This window comes from Schistocerca americana, chromosome 3 (genome assembly GCF_021461395.2).
Source record: "Schistocerca americana isolate TAMUIC-IGC-003095 chromosome 3, iqSchAmer2.1, whole genome shotgun sequence".
Lineage (NCBI taxonomy): Eukaryota > Metazoa > Arthropoda > Insecta > Orthoptera > Acrididae > Schistocerca > Schistocerca americana.
In genome coordinates, this window is record NC_060121.1 from 990,579,055 (window position 1) to 990,596,737 (window position 17,683).

Consider the following 17,683-nt stretch of genomic DNA (forward strand, 5'->3'; position numbering starts at 1 on the left):
CATTTTAAAGTAGTCCATGCATTCATTTCCATGTTTGCTTTTAATCAGCATCAACACATGCAGCACCCATCTCACAAAAATCAATGTCATAGTTAATTCTTCATGCAAAATGTACTTGTCTCTTTCTTTTACTATGCTTGCAGCATCACAAAGATTCAGTTAGGCAATTTCAGACAACCAAAAATGATCTGCTAATACCAGAAGCAGACATTAATGGCACCCTGCTGAATTGGATTAGAAAATATTCCTTGCTGATTAGTTGGATAAGAAATTGAAATGGAGTCAACACATAAATAAACTAATCAAGAATCCCTGTTCAGCAAGCTTACCCTTCTCTCATTGTAATAGAAAAATTGTATATTTGCCATCATATGTACAAATCATTTTCTACCAGTTTCGATCATAGCAACCAACTTCACAGGAAGAAAAAGAGCTGTAGATGAGATGGATCACTGAGTGACCATTCTGTTTAAAAATAGTGAAGTTAATTTTGTGATTATATCGAAATCATGACCCTGTTAAACATGGAGTCTGTAAAGATTTTATGATTAGTGGGTTTCAATTTATCCACTGGAATGTTGGATTGCATATCCACCTCATATGCATCTTCTTTTTTTCCTCTGAAGATGGTCACTATTTCTCTAACTAGAAACACAAGGAAAGCCACAACTGTAAAAGAGGTACAATTTATTGAGTCACAGAGTGACAACAAGAATACAATGAAGGTAGTTACACATCTTGAACATATTACAACTGAGGACCCAGAAGCCCGTGCATGTTATTATAAAGACACTATCCCCATCAGGTAGTGCTGGGCGAACATGGCAGACCAGGTGATGGCAGTTGGTGACTGGGCAGCCCCTGGCAGCTGCCTCAGGTAGTTGGGGGCTTGCCATTTCAACATCGGCATGCACTACAGTGGGTTACTACAGTCCTCCTTCCTTACAGAGGGGAAAAAGCGGCTTCACCGTCCATGATGCTGTGACTGAAGAGACATCTGTGGCATCCATGGCAATGCCAGGGGTGATAGCCGAAGGCATGGGAAGTTCCTGATCCACACAGAGAGGCACATATGGATGAAAATAAGTGGGACAAGGGCACCCCTACTGCCCAAGGACCCTTAGGCAACCAGTGGACAGGTCCAGCAACAGGGAGGCAGCAGCCATCTGAATGTAGGGAGTCCACAACGAGGTGTCCAGCATGAGCAGCAACAATTGTGGACTGGGCAGGAGAGGCTCTGGTGATGGAAACCTGACTTCCATCCCTGCTGTCAGTGGCACCTGTTCAGCACAGTGGGAGGTGCCGGCAATTGCCACAGGAAGCAAAACCAGAACTGGTGCTGATGAAGCCCTGACCATCGGGCTGGGCAGGTATGACTGAGCCTTCGTGATGCCCGGAGTGCCAGGGATAAGGAAGAATGAGACGTCCTGCCTACGGCCAAAGGATGGGGCCAAGCGCCACCCTCAGATCCAACTGTTTCTGATGGCATGCCATGAGGTGATCTTTGGTGTGAATCATGAAGATGCTGTAACTGTGCCAGCTGTCGACAACAGCCTGAACCCAGCGAGGGTGCCATCCTGAGCCCTGGACCAGACTGATGAGCCAGATGCGAACATCAACTAAACTGGTACTGCTTGGAGCACCTGCCCAGCAGCTAGAGGTTGAGCAGCATCTGCAGCTGATGGCTATCCAGGAGCTACGCGGGAATCTTGTCCACAAATGGCATCTTTTTGTAAGAGCTTAAAAAAGATATAAGAGTCTCCTCTGTTAGGAAACCTTCTACTATGTGTGTCTTAAACATCCAGATAAGGTGTCGTGCCTTGCTGTTCAACTGCAGCTGGAAGGGAGATACTGTGCCGTGGTGAATGCCATTTTGTGTATAAATGTCTTTGAAAGGTTGCACCATGAAATGAGGACCATTGCCCAAAACCAAAGCACAAGGCAAGCCTTCTATGGAGAATATTTTGGACAGGGTCTCGACAGACATGGCTTCTTCACAGACAGACAACAAATGACACAAGGAAAATGGGAAAAAGCATAAATTTCTAATAACCACAAGGTGTCTAAAAAGCTAAATCAATGTGGACTCTTGCCCAAGGATTGTAGGGCCCAGGATAGCAAAAAAATAGTGTGCGGTTGCAGCCTGTTGACCCAAACACGAATAGCAGGCCACAACAAGGTTTTTCACCTCCCAATTGATGCCTAGACAAAGCACATGGCAGCGCACCAACAGTTTCGAGCAAGAGATACCCCAGTGATCCTGCTGTAACAAGTGGAGGACTTCCAGCTACAGAGTGCTGGAACCACTAAACAGGAAGTAAACCTTCTGTCGGCAGGTGAATAATGCCTTCCAAAAGGGAGAGGCAATGGCACGATGCATAAAAATTCTGCCCAGCAGACAGTCGCGCCAACCCTATTATAACGTCTACAACCTACCAGAGCCCTGGATCTGCCTTCACAGTACAGGCAGCATGGCAACTGCTGATGGAGAAGCTATCCACTGTGTGCTTCACATCCATATCCAGTTGAAAACAAAGCAGCCTCCTGGTCAAACGAGGGGTCTGGACCCGTGGGGAGTCAGGACAGAGCATCTGGATTCAGATGTTGTAACTTGGGGTGAAAATGGATCTCATAACTGTACAGTAACAAAATCAGAGCCCAATGCTGTAGATGATGAGTAACTTTGTCTAGTAAGGACACTAACAGGCTAAACAGGGAAATCAAGGGCTTATGGTTGGCGATTAAATGAAATTTTGCACCATACAAGAACACAAAAAATTTTTAAGGCATAGGCAATGGCAAGGGCTTTTTTTCCACTTGAAAATAAAGCTGCTGAGCCAAGTGTTTTCAGCTCAAAGGCACAGGTCATTCAGAGCCATTTGAATGGCAATTGACCAGGACTGTCCCTCCTGCCCTCCCCCTGTGATCAGGCCCATCTGTGGCCAGGAGCAGATGCTTGTCGGGTTGAAATCTTGCAAGACACCATACATATCAAAGGCTATCCTTAAGCTGCACAAAAGAAAGCTCACAAGCTGCAGAATAAACAAAAGGAGCATGTTTCTGAAGCAACAGATGAAAGAAGTGGCCGATAGTAGCTTCTCTGGGAATACACCTATGATAGTATGCCACTTTGCAATGGAATGCCTGTACTTCTTGTACATCAGCCAGATGGAGCAAAGGCGTAATGGTAGTGACACATTCCATGGGGCGTATGCCCTGCTGGGAAATTTCATGACCCAAATAAACAATGGAAGGCTTGACTTCCGCAAGGCATTCGATACAGTTCCCCACAGTCATTTAATGAACAAAGTAAGAGCATATGGACTATCAGACCAATTGTGTGATTGGATTGAAGAGTTCCTAGATAACAGAACGCAGCATGCCATTCTCAATGGAGAGAAGTCTTCCGAAGTAAGAGTGATTTCAGGTGTGCCACAGGGGAGTGTCGTAGGACCGTTGCTATTCACAATATACATAAATGACCTTGTGGATGACATTGGAAGTTCACTGAGGCTTTTTGTGGATGATGCTGTGGTATATCGAGATGTTGTAACAATGAAAAATTGTACCGAAATGCAGGAGGATCTGCAGTGAATTGACGCATGGTGCAGGGAATGACAATTGAATCTCAATGCAGACAAGTGTAATGTGCTGCGAATACATAGAAAGAAAGATCCCTTATCATTTAGCTACAATATAGCAGGTCAGCAACTGGAAACAGTTAATTCCATAAATTATCTGGGAGTATGGACTAGGAGTGATTTAAAATGGAATGATCATATAAAGTTGATTGTCAGTAAAGCAGATGCCAGACTGAGATTCATTGGAAGAATCCTAAGGAAATGCAATCCAAAAAAAAAGGAAGTAGGTTACAGTACGCTTGTTTGCCCACTGCTTGAATACTGCTCAGCAGTGTGGGATCCATACCAGATAGGGTTGATAGAAGAGATAGAGAAGATACAATGGAGAGCAGTGCACTTTGTTACAGGATCATTTAGTAATCGCGAAAGTGTTATGGAGATGATAGATAAACTCCAGTGGAAGACTCTGCAGGAGAGACTCTGAGTAACTCGGTGCGGGCTTTTGTAGAAATTTTGAGAACATACCTTCACCGAGGAGTCAAGCAGTATATTGCTCCCTCCTACGCATATCTTGCGAAGAGACCATGAGGATAAAATCAGAGAGATTAGAGCCCACACAGAGGCATGCCGACAATCCTTCTTTCCACGAACAATACGAGACTGGAATAGAAGGGAGAACCGATAGAGGTACTTACTAAGGTACCCTCCGCCACACACCGTCAGGTGGCTTGTGGAGTATGGATGTAGATGTAGATGTAAAAAGTGAGACTTTAGCCAGATTACATTTGAGGCATGCAGTCAGTAGAACAGTAAACAAAGAATGTTAATTATATAGGCGGCCCTCCATGGTAGCACTGTCACAAAGGTATCATCAAGATAGTTAATGCAATGGCAGACTACCAACATAACCTATTCTAAAAAATGTGAAAGATAGCAGGTGTACTAGTGAGCCCAAATATTATCCATTGATATTGATAGAGGCTGAAAGGTGTATTAACCACAAGAAATTGTTCTGATACCTTGTCCAATGGAATTTGAAGGTAGGCTTCAGTCAAGTTGATTTTCGAAAAGTATTGACTCCCAGCCAACTTTGTGAGCATGGCAGGGAGTAAGTGTCTATGACTGACTGTGAGTCAATAGTGACCTTGAAGTGGCGACAGGGCTGAAGTTGACCATACAGCTTCTTTATGATTACTAAGGGCATAGCCCATCCACTTGAAGAAATTGGTCTAATCACTCCCAATGACGTCAAGTGATTCAGCTCCGTCTTAACCTGGTCACATAAAGCTACTGGCTTGACCGTGTCTGAAAAAAGTGAGGATGGGTGGAGGGTTTGAGGGTGATGTGTACCATGAAATTGTTTGCACAACCTAACCCTGAGGGAAAGAGATCCGACAACTCACAACACAAAGAACCCAGTTTGTGATAAGGCACACTTGATCTGATACCATATGCACTGCCTTCACAGTAAGAAAAACCAAAGGCGGCAGTCTAACCCAAACAAATTTTCAATACTCACATCATTAACCACCGTGTATGTAACGGAATGGGCAACTGACTTTGAGACTGTGTCGGCCGTGAATGGGAATCTGCTGTTTGTTATAGCTTACCAATTAAGATTACCAATTAATGCTCAACACATACCAATGGTGGTGACTCAAGCCTGGCATACGTCTATGAATCAATTAGGGACACAGCAGCTCTCATGTCGACTTGTAGGATTAATGGTTGATCCATCACCCACACTTCAATGAATATTTGGTTTTGTCATGTAGACAACGGTGAACACAATAACAAAACAATATAAATATTGACTGCCATTTTTCTGCAATGACTCCTGGGGTGGGGAGAGGAAGGGGGAGGGGGGGCAGAGATTGACATACTGCTGCTATGTGACCCCTTTTTTTTACATTTATGGCAAGAGGCCCACTGTTTGGAGCAGGCTGCCCACTCTTGCTGTGCGAAACAAGAGGGGCACAACAGAAGTGACATTTGTTATTCCTACCGCCGACAATGTATTTGTCCACAATGGGCTGGTTGGCTGTCTGTACTGCAACTATCTCCTCCATCCCTAGGCTCCAAGCACTGGGGTCGTATGCTGTCAACAACGGCGACGTCACTTGAAGCCTCTAAATAGCAGCCAGTGCTGCAGGAGCCTCGAACAGCTGTAAAGGATTCAAAAATTCTTGTAATTTAGGGTCCTCAAACTGAAGGGCACATCGACACAGCTCCTTACCTGGGGCGGAAAGAATGACATGTCTCTGGCTATTTTGCCTTTAAAAAAAAAAAACAACAACACTCCATCTTCAGACCACGAATGGCCTACCGAGACCATCTGACTGCCGTGTCATCCACAGTGGAGGATGTGATTAGGAGGGGCGTGGGGTCAGCACACCGCTCTCCCGGTTGTTACAATGGTATTCTTGACCGAAGGCACTACTATTTAGTCGAGTAGCTCCTCAATTGGCATCACGAGGGCGAGTGCACCCCGAAAAATGGCAACAGCGCACGGCGGCCTGGATGGTGACCTATCCAAGTGCTGACCACACCCGACGTCGCTTAACTTTGGTGATCTCACGGGAACCGGTGTATCCACTGCAGCAAGGCCGTTGCCCTATTTTGCCTTAGCCATGACAAACCAACTCAACTGAGTCTATGAACTGTGGCCACCCATGCTTGATATGATTGCTGTTGCTGCTTGTGACACTGGCAGAATTCAACACATGTAGCCATCACATGCTTACAATGTACATCGTCAGAAGAAAGTGATGCTGGTTCGTGCAGAGGAGTTAAATGGCAGAGTAAATGAGCTGTACAAGGGATATCCATGATAAGAAAAGAGCCTTACAGACCTTCTTGTCAACCAGCTGGAATACCATGAAAGGTTACCAAGTCGCTTCTTGTAAGTGTCCCAATCTTCTGCAGATTCATCACAGGGTGGGAAAGCTGGCGGGTGAACAACCAGCAGCTGAGCCTGAGTCAATGCAGTCAACAACCATTCCAACACAGCCATCTGCAGAATGCCGTTGCAGAATGGACTGGGGTAAAGCCAGTAGGAAAGGTATCTAACCCAAACAAATTTTCAATAGTCACATCATTAACCACTGTGTACATAATGGAATGGGCAAATGACTTTGAGACTGTGTTGGCAATGAATCAGCCCAGAATAGGAATCTGCTGTTTGTTGTAGCTCACCAATCAATGCTCAATATGTGGATGAGCAGACTCCATAATACACAGATATTCAACCCTCGTCATTGTCAGTTGTGTTCTAACTAGGAACACAAAACAACACAAGGCCATAAGAGAGATATAATTCATTGAGTCATGGAGTGACAACAATAAGAATTCACGGAAAGTAGTTACCCGTCTCAAACACATTACGACTAGGGGCCCAGAGGACCATGGATGGCCTTATGAAGATGCTACCTTTTCAGATGTCACTGGTGTAGTGGCGCACGTGCACAGCGAACCAGGTGATGGTAGTCAGTGACTGGGCTGACGCTGGTGGTTGCCTCGAATAGCTACAGACGTGCTCTTTGAATGTTAGCATACACTTTGACTTGCTGTTGTGTACCAACTTACACCCACTGTGGGTGGCATGTGTTGTAACTCGTGAGTTACTACAACTGTGACACCAAAACTGGTAGAAAATGAGTAATAAATTTCTACAGCTCATGGCAGACAGGCAATTCTTCAAATTCATGACAGCTGTATTGAGTCACCTCATTAAATTGTTAGTCTCACTGTGTTAATGTAGCAACAAGAGTTTTAGCTCATTTTGCATACTTACACTCTTTGTTGTCTTACGTAATTCTCTTCTGGTGCTGTGCGCTTGTAGTAAATAAAGTGCTTATTCAGCAGAAGTGAACAGTAAGAATATTGTGTAAAGTAGATAACAATACATCTTACAGATGCCTTTTTAAAGATCTTGGAATTCTTACACTTGCTTCCCATTATATTTATTTCTTAATGGTTTTTGTTGCTGACAATAAAAATTAGTTTCAGCTGAAATAAGATCTACACAGTCACTACACTGATACAAAAATAATTTTGATGTAGACTGTGCCTTCTTGCCTAGGGTATGCACTCTGGTGCCAAGGTATTCAACAAGTCTCCATCTAACATAAAGCCAAAATTGAGAATTCCAGCCAGCTCAAAAGAAAATTTAGCATATCGTCTGAATGTCTAAATTCAAGGATTGAAAAGCTGTGTTAACTACATGGCAGGTAACAGTGTTCATTGCACCTGTACGACACGTAGTAAGGTAGTGTAGGCATGACACAGTATTTAGAAATGTAAGTTACTGTTTTCCCTGAAAAGTACCAGATTAATCAAATAAATATTAAACTTCCAGTAAAATATAAAGAGCATCTATTTAATATAACTGGGGAGATAGCAGCTTTCTCTTTAATTTACTTGATTGAATTTAGCTGACATAAACATGCGTGGTGGTTTATGGGTAGAGCATCAGACTCTGGCCCTGGAGGTCCCGGGTTCAACCTCAGATAGGGGCAGGGAGTTTCCTCATTCCAGTCTGTCCAGGATGGCCCTAGATCCACTCAGTCTGTTATGAAATGAGTATTGGGGATGTTTCCCAAGGGTAAAAGGTGGCTGGGGCTATCGGCCAACCACCTTTTGCCTCCTAAGGCTGTGGCAATGAAAGACTTTACCTACAGACAGGCCGATAGCCCTGTCACAGGCTTGCGCCACAGAAAAGTAGGAAAACATGTATCCAATACGGTCAATTTATTGTTAAAAATTGGATAATCTGATCATGGATCATCTTCATGAGAAGTATTGCCATGGTGAATTAAGATGTTTATTCCTTAACTATTGAAAAAGAATGTGCAGACTCCTTACACCTATTCACCAAGTTTGTATCAGGTTTATCACAGCATGAATTTAAGTTTGTTTTCAATACATAGGGCGAGTCAGGAGGAAAGGTGCACGCTTTGACGGGCGATAGCATTAGTGATTCTGAACAGAAGATTTCATATGGATGTATGTCCTACTATGAATGATTTCTGAGATAGGACACATTTAATATCACTTATTCCATTTTTCTTGAGTAACTCGAAAACTGAGCCACCAGTGAAAACACATCAAAGTGCAAAATTAAACTACATTAAATTCTGTACAAAAAGGGAACTATTCATTTCTTTTCTCTAGGACTAATAGACTGTGTGAAGAAAATGCAAGAAAACAAAATCTTGCGGGATGTGCTTGTGCTGTAGCTTGTGGACCAATATGAAGTAGTTTTCCGAGTTGCTAGACCACGAGTGTCCTGCATCAAACTGTTTGTCTTAACTTGCTCTACACTACTATGGTATGTGGTAAACAATAACAATGTTTGAATAATACAAAAAAAATAACAATGTATATCAAATGTGTTCTGTCTCAGGAACCAATCAGAATAGGGCATATGTCCATATGTAGTTTTTTGTTCAGAATCGCTAATAATATCAGTCCTCAAAGCATGTACCTTTTCTCCCGACCCACCCTGTATTAACAAACAATATGATTACTTTGAAAAGCCATATAAACAAAACTATTCTGCAGCTCAAGCTACATATGATTTATTTGCAAATCAAGTTGATATTTGATTCATGATATTGTACAATGCAGAAACAAAAATTCTTTGATACCATCACCACCTCAAAGTCAAGCAGCAAAATTTTCACCTTGTACCCATATCATAAAATATGCTTACATCCATACAATGGCTTATCCTTCATAGATATGAATAATGATGAAAGCCCTAACAATGAAATGCATGTAATTCTAATTCTTTGTTTGCTGCACTGAGGTGGCAAGAAGCAATTAACTGACAAATGTGTAAATCCACGTGGCAGTGAATGAAAAAAACTAAGACATAAAAAATACAGCAGTGATTCTCAGACAGGCACAAACAGCTTACCTATTTCAGTCCCACGGCCACAAGTGAAGGTTAAGCCGTGACCTTCGATTTCTCGGTCAGTATAAATGATAACATACGCACAAGAATAGTCTGGATCTGTGTGCTGAAAATGGAAATAAAAAATCCTATTTATTACTAATGAAAGGTAAAATTAAATGTAACACTTAGATTTAAAAGCATTGAGTCTTAAAGAGCATTATTCAAAAGAAATTCATTGCTGAATTAATGGCCTTATTAGAGGACACACAATATAATTTGCTACTTCTCATTTTCTGTTTGAAGTAGGTCACTTCATAAATTAATTTTTCACTATTCATTTACACACTCTATTTTTTCTAGAGCAAAAAGTTTTCATTGATACACAAATTTTTTTCACAGAATTCTTTTAAAAATCTTTTCTTGGAACATCAGTAACTATCTTTGATTACATACTACTGTTTGCATAATATATACTGTGAAGTGTTAAGCTTTAATGCGCTATGGGGTTATATGTACGCACACAACATCTAAGAAGAATTGAATAGATGGTGACATTGTTCATTGAGTGGAAAATGTGAATAAACATGAGTTCAGAGTGGACCATCTGGCAATGATGAAAGATTGTTAGTATCAATAGGAATTTCAGAATGAATAATTTTTCTTCCAAGTATGGAAGCGGTTTACACTGCTCTAAAGCTATGGCAAAACACATTTCACTCCCATAATGTTCGGTGGTACTTCTCGTGGGCTAGCCCTAAAAGAGATTTCTTTAAGTTATGAATTACTGTATCGAATCTCAATTCTGACAGAAGCATGTGAACATGGAGAATCCTTGATGAAAGGCATAAATAATTAGGTGTGGTGATATAGTGAAAGCTGAAGATGAAAGCTTTGGAGTGAACACTTGTAACTACCACAAACTTATGTATGTACTGTTGCAAATACCGGCACATGAATTATCTGTTCCACTTCTTCTTTCTCACTGCTGCATAGCCTTCTGTGTTTTGTGTTCATCGCATTATCAAATATATCAAAAAAGGAGGAAGATTAGGGTTTAACATCAGTTTACTGTGAAGTCATTAGAGACAGATCACAAGCTGTTTCGATGGGGCAGAAAATTGGTCATGCCCTTGCAAAGAAATGATCACAACATTTACCTGGAGCAATTTACGGCAATCAGGGAAAACACAAATCAGAATGATTGAACACAGATTTGAACCGTCGTCCTTCCAAATATGAGTCCAGTATGCTACCCACAATGGCACCTTGACCAGTCACCCAAATAAATGCGGCTTACAATGACTGGCTCTATAATTATGATTCTAGATTACTTGTGAAGATCCATATTGTGTAGTTTTGTGGATCTTAATTCAAATTTGGGGAGATTAAGGAAGATAAATCATCAACTCAATTTGATAAAAGATGTTGTGTGGGTGGTGGAATGCAGTAGGTGATACTCAAATTGAGTCTCATATGTTTGACAAGTTTTTTTTTTCTTTTGTTACAAAAGGATTAAGGATTTTGCCCTTGGTTTTTAATTCTTACAAAAGATTTATCACTGGGTTTTTAATTCTCATTTCTACTTCAATGTTGTTTCTCTTGCCTATCCTTTCCTTCCTTTCTGCGCTATTTGACTCTTCTTTCCTTTTTCTCTCCTCTATTTTACTATACCTCATGTCTTGCTGCCATTTCAACACTGATTTTCACACTCATTGGTACTGCCCTACTTCTGTCAGCCCCTTTATTTGGCCTGGTGAAAGAGTTCCTAGCTTGTATTACTTTTTTACATAAATCTGTTGTCAACTGTTGATAAGAAGATTTTACTACAAATAATGTTATATTCAATCAAACTGAAAGAAACTGTTACTATTCATTCATTATAATCCAAGTAAAAAAGATCTGGAAACCTCAAGTTATTTATAATGACTGCTTCTACTTCTCTTTAGAGAGCAGCTTCTTTTACTTTGGAAATATGATGACTCTACAATCCTGTAATATTTATCACCCTCATATAGTTTTTCATTGATGCTGTCTTTAGGGAAACCAAATTTTCCATTTCCGAGGATATTACAGTTTTCCTTAAAATGTCTACATTTCAGTGCTACCAAAATTATTAGTTAGCATACACAGAGTATTGTTTGAATCCCAATGTATACTAATCCCTTACAAATAAAAAAAATAGATATAAAAATGTCAAGGCTACTTCCTTTTGATGTTCATTCCAAAATGTAAAAATGTTTTATACAGATGGTTATTACTGTGATAATCTGACACATTCTGCACCCTAGCAATATACGCACATCACGGATCTATGTAACACAAAAATAAATAAATAAAATAAAATTATCAAGCAGAATACTGAAACTCGGAAACACTCATACAATGAGAGGGTGCCATAGTAGGCATAATGTTCATGCACTTTAAAGAAACACGAACAAATAAGTGAACACTTACTTACTGAATGTAGTGCAACTACTTGATCTGCTCGGTTGAAAACAGTACCTTTTACAAGCACTTGAAATGCCTAATATAAGGTATATAACCTTCAACTCATAAGATGTGATTCAGCTGTGATGCTGTAAAACTAAGCACTTATAAACTTAAGAACACTTTGGAATAAACATGTTCAATGCTAAATGCTTGTAGAATGAATCCCACTGATATTGGCTCAGAACAGCACTTACTGTTGTGCTATAGAAGACTGGCTATTAATTTTAGAGCATACTGTATGCAGAATGCTGGCTTTGTATCAACTGCAAAAACAATGCAAATGCAGCAAAGAAATGAACTACAAAATTTTGTATGAATAAATGGTGCACTCTTTATAAAACCCATTACATTACTAGCACACGCATAACTAACTTCACAAACAAATATTTTATTAAATAAGTTATTGAATTACCATAGCATCTGAGCCATGCGCACCTAAGGATGTGGGAAAACGAATATCCCGCACATGCAAAGTACGTATCCTTAATCCCGTTCCAGGCATGCTTCCTCTTACACGGCGGACTCTATAACAAAAAATACAAGATATCTGACACACTGTATTTTAAATTATTATGATGAGTTTTGCAAAAATTGTATACAAAAAAATTTAATTCTCTAGCAAATTTTTATTTGTTCTGTATTATTTGCAATTCCTTCAGAATGGTACTAGTCAGTAGTTAAAAGATTATGTAGAAATGTCCATAAGTATTTTACTTGTGTGCTTATTCATTAATGTTTAACTTTGATGCAGGAAAAAAAAAAAATGATGCTCATTTTCCTCACAACAGAGTACCTCAAATGTGTCTCATGTCTCCAAGATAATTTGCAAACTTCTTAAAAACTGAGTGTCACTACATTTATGTATGTCAATAAACACATATACTGTTTGTTATGTTTCATACAATGTTGTTCAGTACATTCCTTATAACTTCTAGTATAAAATAATACATTCCTGGTGTAAACCACAGCATGAAAAATCTAAGCATTTTTAGTTCATCAAATGTACTGCGGTTATTATATCGACACATGACACCTTTATTACTGAAATGCTGCATGAGTCTGCAAGGATATGTATTTATGATTAAAACATCATGTCCTGTGTTCTGCTGTCAAGGGCATCAATAACTTGAAGTACTCACAATTTGCAGTTGCACAGGCCGGTCACCAGCCTGTGCCTTACTGAATATGCTACACACAAACCCACTACTATCTCTAGAGCTCAAGGTCACCAATGTTAGCAGAGCATTTAGAATACGTTACACCATTCAAGGTTTACACAGCTGAAGGTGTGGCAATTTCTTTGGTGGAAGTTTGGGGGCAGTGATTTGTGCATTAATTTTTGCAAGTAAACTTTTGTGCTATTGTCAGTAAAATAAGAATACTGTGCAACTATTATTTTCCCACTTAAGATTCCTGGGTTATGCCAAAAGAATTCTCTTATTTTTAAATTTTATAAATTCAGTTCATTAACAGAATTCCTGTACAAAAGATGAATGCAAGCAATGACTTCAACGACTGATTTAAACAGCTACCACTACTATAGATATGTTTATCTCCATTTTCATAAGAGGAAAATAAAAACAAATAAAAATGTTATCACATTAAAAAGCACATGCAGCAATACAGAAAATGAATTACAGTAGCAACTAGCTGTGCAGATAATAAAATGCTGGGACCTGAAATACAGTTAGAGTTAATGGTAGCAGCACAGTTATTTAAGATACGGGTAGTCATTACAAATAAAACAGTAATTATTGAAATCTCATAGTCTGTACAAATTGAATCCACATGAGCTTGAAAAACCACATAATTACCATTATATATCCTGTTAGCTTCTGTATGTTAATGTATCTATTTTTATACCTTAATATCAAAATATCTTTTTAAAATGTAATCTTTCTTACTTTATTTCTTTAAAAAAATTAAAGAAAACAACATAAGTATGCAAGTGATAACAACTAAACCAAGTAATTCTTACAAGTTAGTGTTGTTAAACACTTCTCTGAAAAACCATTAAGAATTTTGTCATTACCTATATGCTACATTATGGTTTCTCCACTCAATACTATTAAAATTTTGCTGATTATTTAAGGATATTTATTCTTACAATACATAACCATATCATCTTTACACTGAATGGCAAAATATATGATTGCCAAGGAAAATAACATTTAATTTTAAAATCTTTTATTTATTTAGTTTATATACATTATCACAGTGATGATATTGGACTTGTTAAAGTATAAAACAGTATAAAATATTATATATTTACATCATGTACAAAATCTTGTCATTCTTATCAACATATCTTTATCATAAAAACATTATTCTGCTTTATTAGATTATAAAATTATATATGTACATATAGGTAAAATAAAAGCTAGTGAAACACCTTGGTCAATTTTACTAAAATAGGTACAGTAACATATAGCACAAAAGTTAGGTGCATAATTATATATGTACAATGATGAAAGAAGTTTAGTTTTATCTATTAATACTTTGATAATTATGAATTTTTGTTTAGAGGGATTATGAGGCAGACCTACAGATTTGTGCAAAAGTTCCAGGTATTTATTAGTGCTGTAGACACTGTTGTTTGTTACTAAATTTTTAGCTCTTTTTTAAATGTATTAATGTTTGGTATTTTTTTGATGTTATCAGGCAGTGCACTTTAGAGAATTTTTGGTTTGCAAACAACTCTGTCCTGATATTTTGATTTTCTGTGCACATCCCTATGATAGTCATCTATTTATTTATTTAGTCCTTCCAATCCTACATGTGTATAATATATACAAGGACATTGGACTTAGTTTAGGTCTTTACAAGATAAAATACAGTTTGTATTGTATTCCTAAGGGCTAGATATTTAAGTAATTTAGGAAAGAATCATATACACAACAAACATTAGAGGCAACATACAATGTAGAATATTCATAATGCATCTTTATTTTTTTTTGTTTGGTTTCTAGGTACTCTGTCAGACCGTAAAAGCAATGATCAATTAAATATGCCTTTAGTTCATCCTTAAAACTACTGAGATTACTTGCTGATTTAATATGGTTAGGCAGATTATTGTGCATATTTATCACTGTATGTAGAGTGCCTTTTTGGCACAATTATGTTCTCACCTGTTTCATATGAAGATCAGAGTTTTGTCTTGTATTGATGCATGTACATCTTCATTTTTTAATAAGATATGGGGGATCTATCAATATACTGTTTGATAAAAACTGACATTTCGTAGATAAAAACGCAAGGAAGAGGAAGAACTGACAGTTTTTTGAATATGGGTCTGCATGATTTCCTATTGGTTACCCCTTCAACAATTCTTAATATTCTCTTTTGCATCCTGAAAAGTTTAACATTTGTTGTTGCATTGCCCCAGAAGATTATGCCATATTTAATTACAGAATGCACAGAGGAGTAGTATACATTTAACAGGCTGGCTTTGCTGCAACAAATTTTTAAGATCCTTATCATGTAGCAGGTTTTGCTTAGTTTTCTTTGCAAATATTCAATGTGTACCTCCCAGCTATTCAAAGCTGAAACTTGATGGTTTTTAATGAAGCAGATACTTTCAAACACAAATATGGATGGTAAGGTCATGATTCTTAACTCCTTAAAGATACCTCTACATGATTCTCTGTAAGCAACATCTCTTATTAATCTTACACCTTCCTTTTGAAGTTTAAAAGACTGCTTTGCAAAAGAGATATTTCCCCAGAATACTATCCCAGACCTCAGTAGACTAGGCATGTATGCATAACAAGCACTTAATACTGTTTTGGTAGTGCAGCAATCTTTAAGCATTCTTAATATGTAACAGTACTTGCTTAATTTTTTGTTTATCATTTCTACATGTTTTTCCCATCGTAGATGCTCATCCACCCATAATCCTAAATATTTTATGTGATTCTCTTGTTGAATTTGGCTACTCGATAATGTGAATTTTTCATTGATCCTAATTTTGTTCCTTGTATGGTTGAAGTTCATCCATACAGTTTCTTTTCAGTGACAAAAATGGCTCAAATGGCTCTGAGCACTATGAGACTTAACTTCTGAGGTCATCAGTCCCCTAGAACTTAGAACTACTTAAACCTAACTAACCTAAGCACATCACACACATCCATGCCCTGTCAGTGACAACTAGTCAGTCATCTTTGAACCACTTTTCAGCCACTTCTGCTGTTCTGTCAGAGGGTTTTTTTTTTTTTTTTTTTTTTTTTTTTTTTTTTTTTTTTTTTTTTTTTTTTTTTTTTTTTTTTTTGCTGTATCTCATAATATTCTTTCCTTTTATAAAGAAGCTGGTGTCATCAGCAAATAATATAATATCAGCTATTGAACATTGTTGTGGTAGGTCATTAATAAAATCCAAGAATAACAATGGTCCCAGTACCAAACCCTGGAGCAACACATGATTAACTCTTTTATACTGAGAATGGTACACATTACCATCCTGAGAAATTTGCACTCTTTGTTGTCTGTCATCTAAATATGACGTGAACCACTTATAGGAAACACCATGGACACCATGATTATATAGTTTTGACAGTAATAGATTATGATTTATAAGATCAAACACTTTGGAAAGGTCAAAAAACAAGCAACAGATCAATTCCTTGCCCTCAATAGCTTTGTAATCAAGTTTTAGGAAATTGAAGTGAGTGATTTGCGTAGATTTGCCTTATCTGTAAACATTCTGTGCATTTACAAGAATTTTACTTTTGTTTGGGGAGTCTAGCAATCTGTCATACATTATTTTTTCAATTACTTTCAAAAATGCAGATGATAATTACAGTGGTCTGAAATTTTTAATGTCAAACATGTCACTACATTTATAAATTGGTATTACTGTTGACCGCTTAAATTTACTTGGAGGCACACCAGTTTCAAAGGAATCATTGATTATGTCCACAGGTTGAGAGACAACTTTATCAGTACTGTATTTAGTAGTTTTGTCAGGGATATTGTCAAATCCCCCAGGTCATTTTTCTCTATAGTTTACTGATAGCCTTTTGTACTTCTTCGGGTGTTATGGGATACAGGTACATTATCCTTTCATTTATTGAAGCTTTTACCTTTGTCTTTGGATTACATTTACTTGTGATCAGGTTTAGGGCTACATTATATAATGCTCATTAAGTATATTAGCTATTAGAAGTGGGTCATCAACAATTTCATTTCTGTGTTTTATGTTGATTTTATTAATTAGTATTTTCATGTTTGCCTGTATGATTATTAATAACTTTCCACCTTGATTTCATTTTTTTGTTGCCCTTTCTGTTATATGAATCATTGTGCTTCTTTTTTGCAGCAATTATAGCTTCCCTGTGCATTTCCCTATAGCACTTTACATATGGTTTCGAGGTAGTATTTTGATTTTCTTGTATTTGAAAACTTTTCATAACTGCATTTAAAAAATTTGCAAAGTGAGTTTTGTGTGAGATTACCTATTGGAAGTAGCAATTATGCCTTTAACATTATTTATATTTCCACAAAACTGTATATATTCAGTTAAATGGCCTCAAAACAACATATGGATATAATCACACAACATTCCGTTAGCTTAAGCTAATGTTGTTTTGCAACATTTCTCTGCATTCCATAGATCAAAAATTCTTATTTCACAATGACAATGTGCTCTCTCTCTCTCTCTCTCTCTCTTTCCGCTCCCGGGATTGGAATGACTCCTTACCCTCTCCCTTAAAACCCA

General features: G+C 38.1%; 1 protein-coding gene across 3 annotated transcripts in view; it reads right to left on the minus strand.

Moving 5' to 3' along the window:
- Positions 1 to 17,683, minus strand: part of LOC124607486 (mitochondrial enolase superfamily member 1-like) — an 82,749-nt gene that overhangs the window by 45,034 nt on the left and 20,032 nt on the right. For 2 of the 3 annotated variants that reach the window (XM_047139858.1, XM_047139856.1), the window contains exons 2-3: positions 12,383 to 12,494; positions 9,502 to 9,604 (exon numbers count right to left, since the gene is read on the minus strand). In XM_047139858.1, the coding sequence (XP_046995814.1) occupies positions 9,502 to 9,604; positions 12,383 to 12,472 (193 nt within the window). In that variant the 5' untranslated portion in view covers positions 12,473 to 12,494. Of the gene's footprint in view, positions 1 to 9,501; positions 9,605 to 12,382; positions 12,495 to 13,109; positions 13,152 to 17,683 lie in introns of those variants that run through there. The other variant, XM_047139857.1, reaches the window with a different exon arrangement.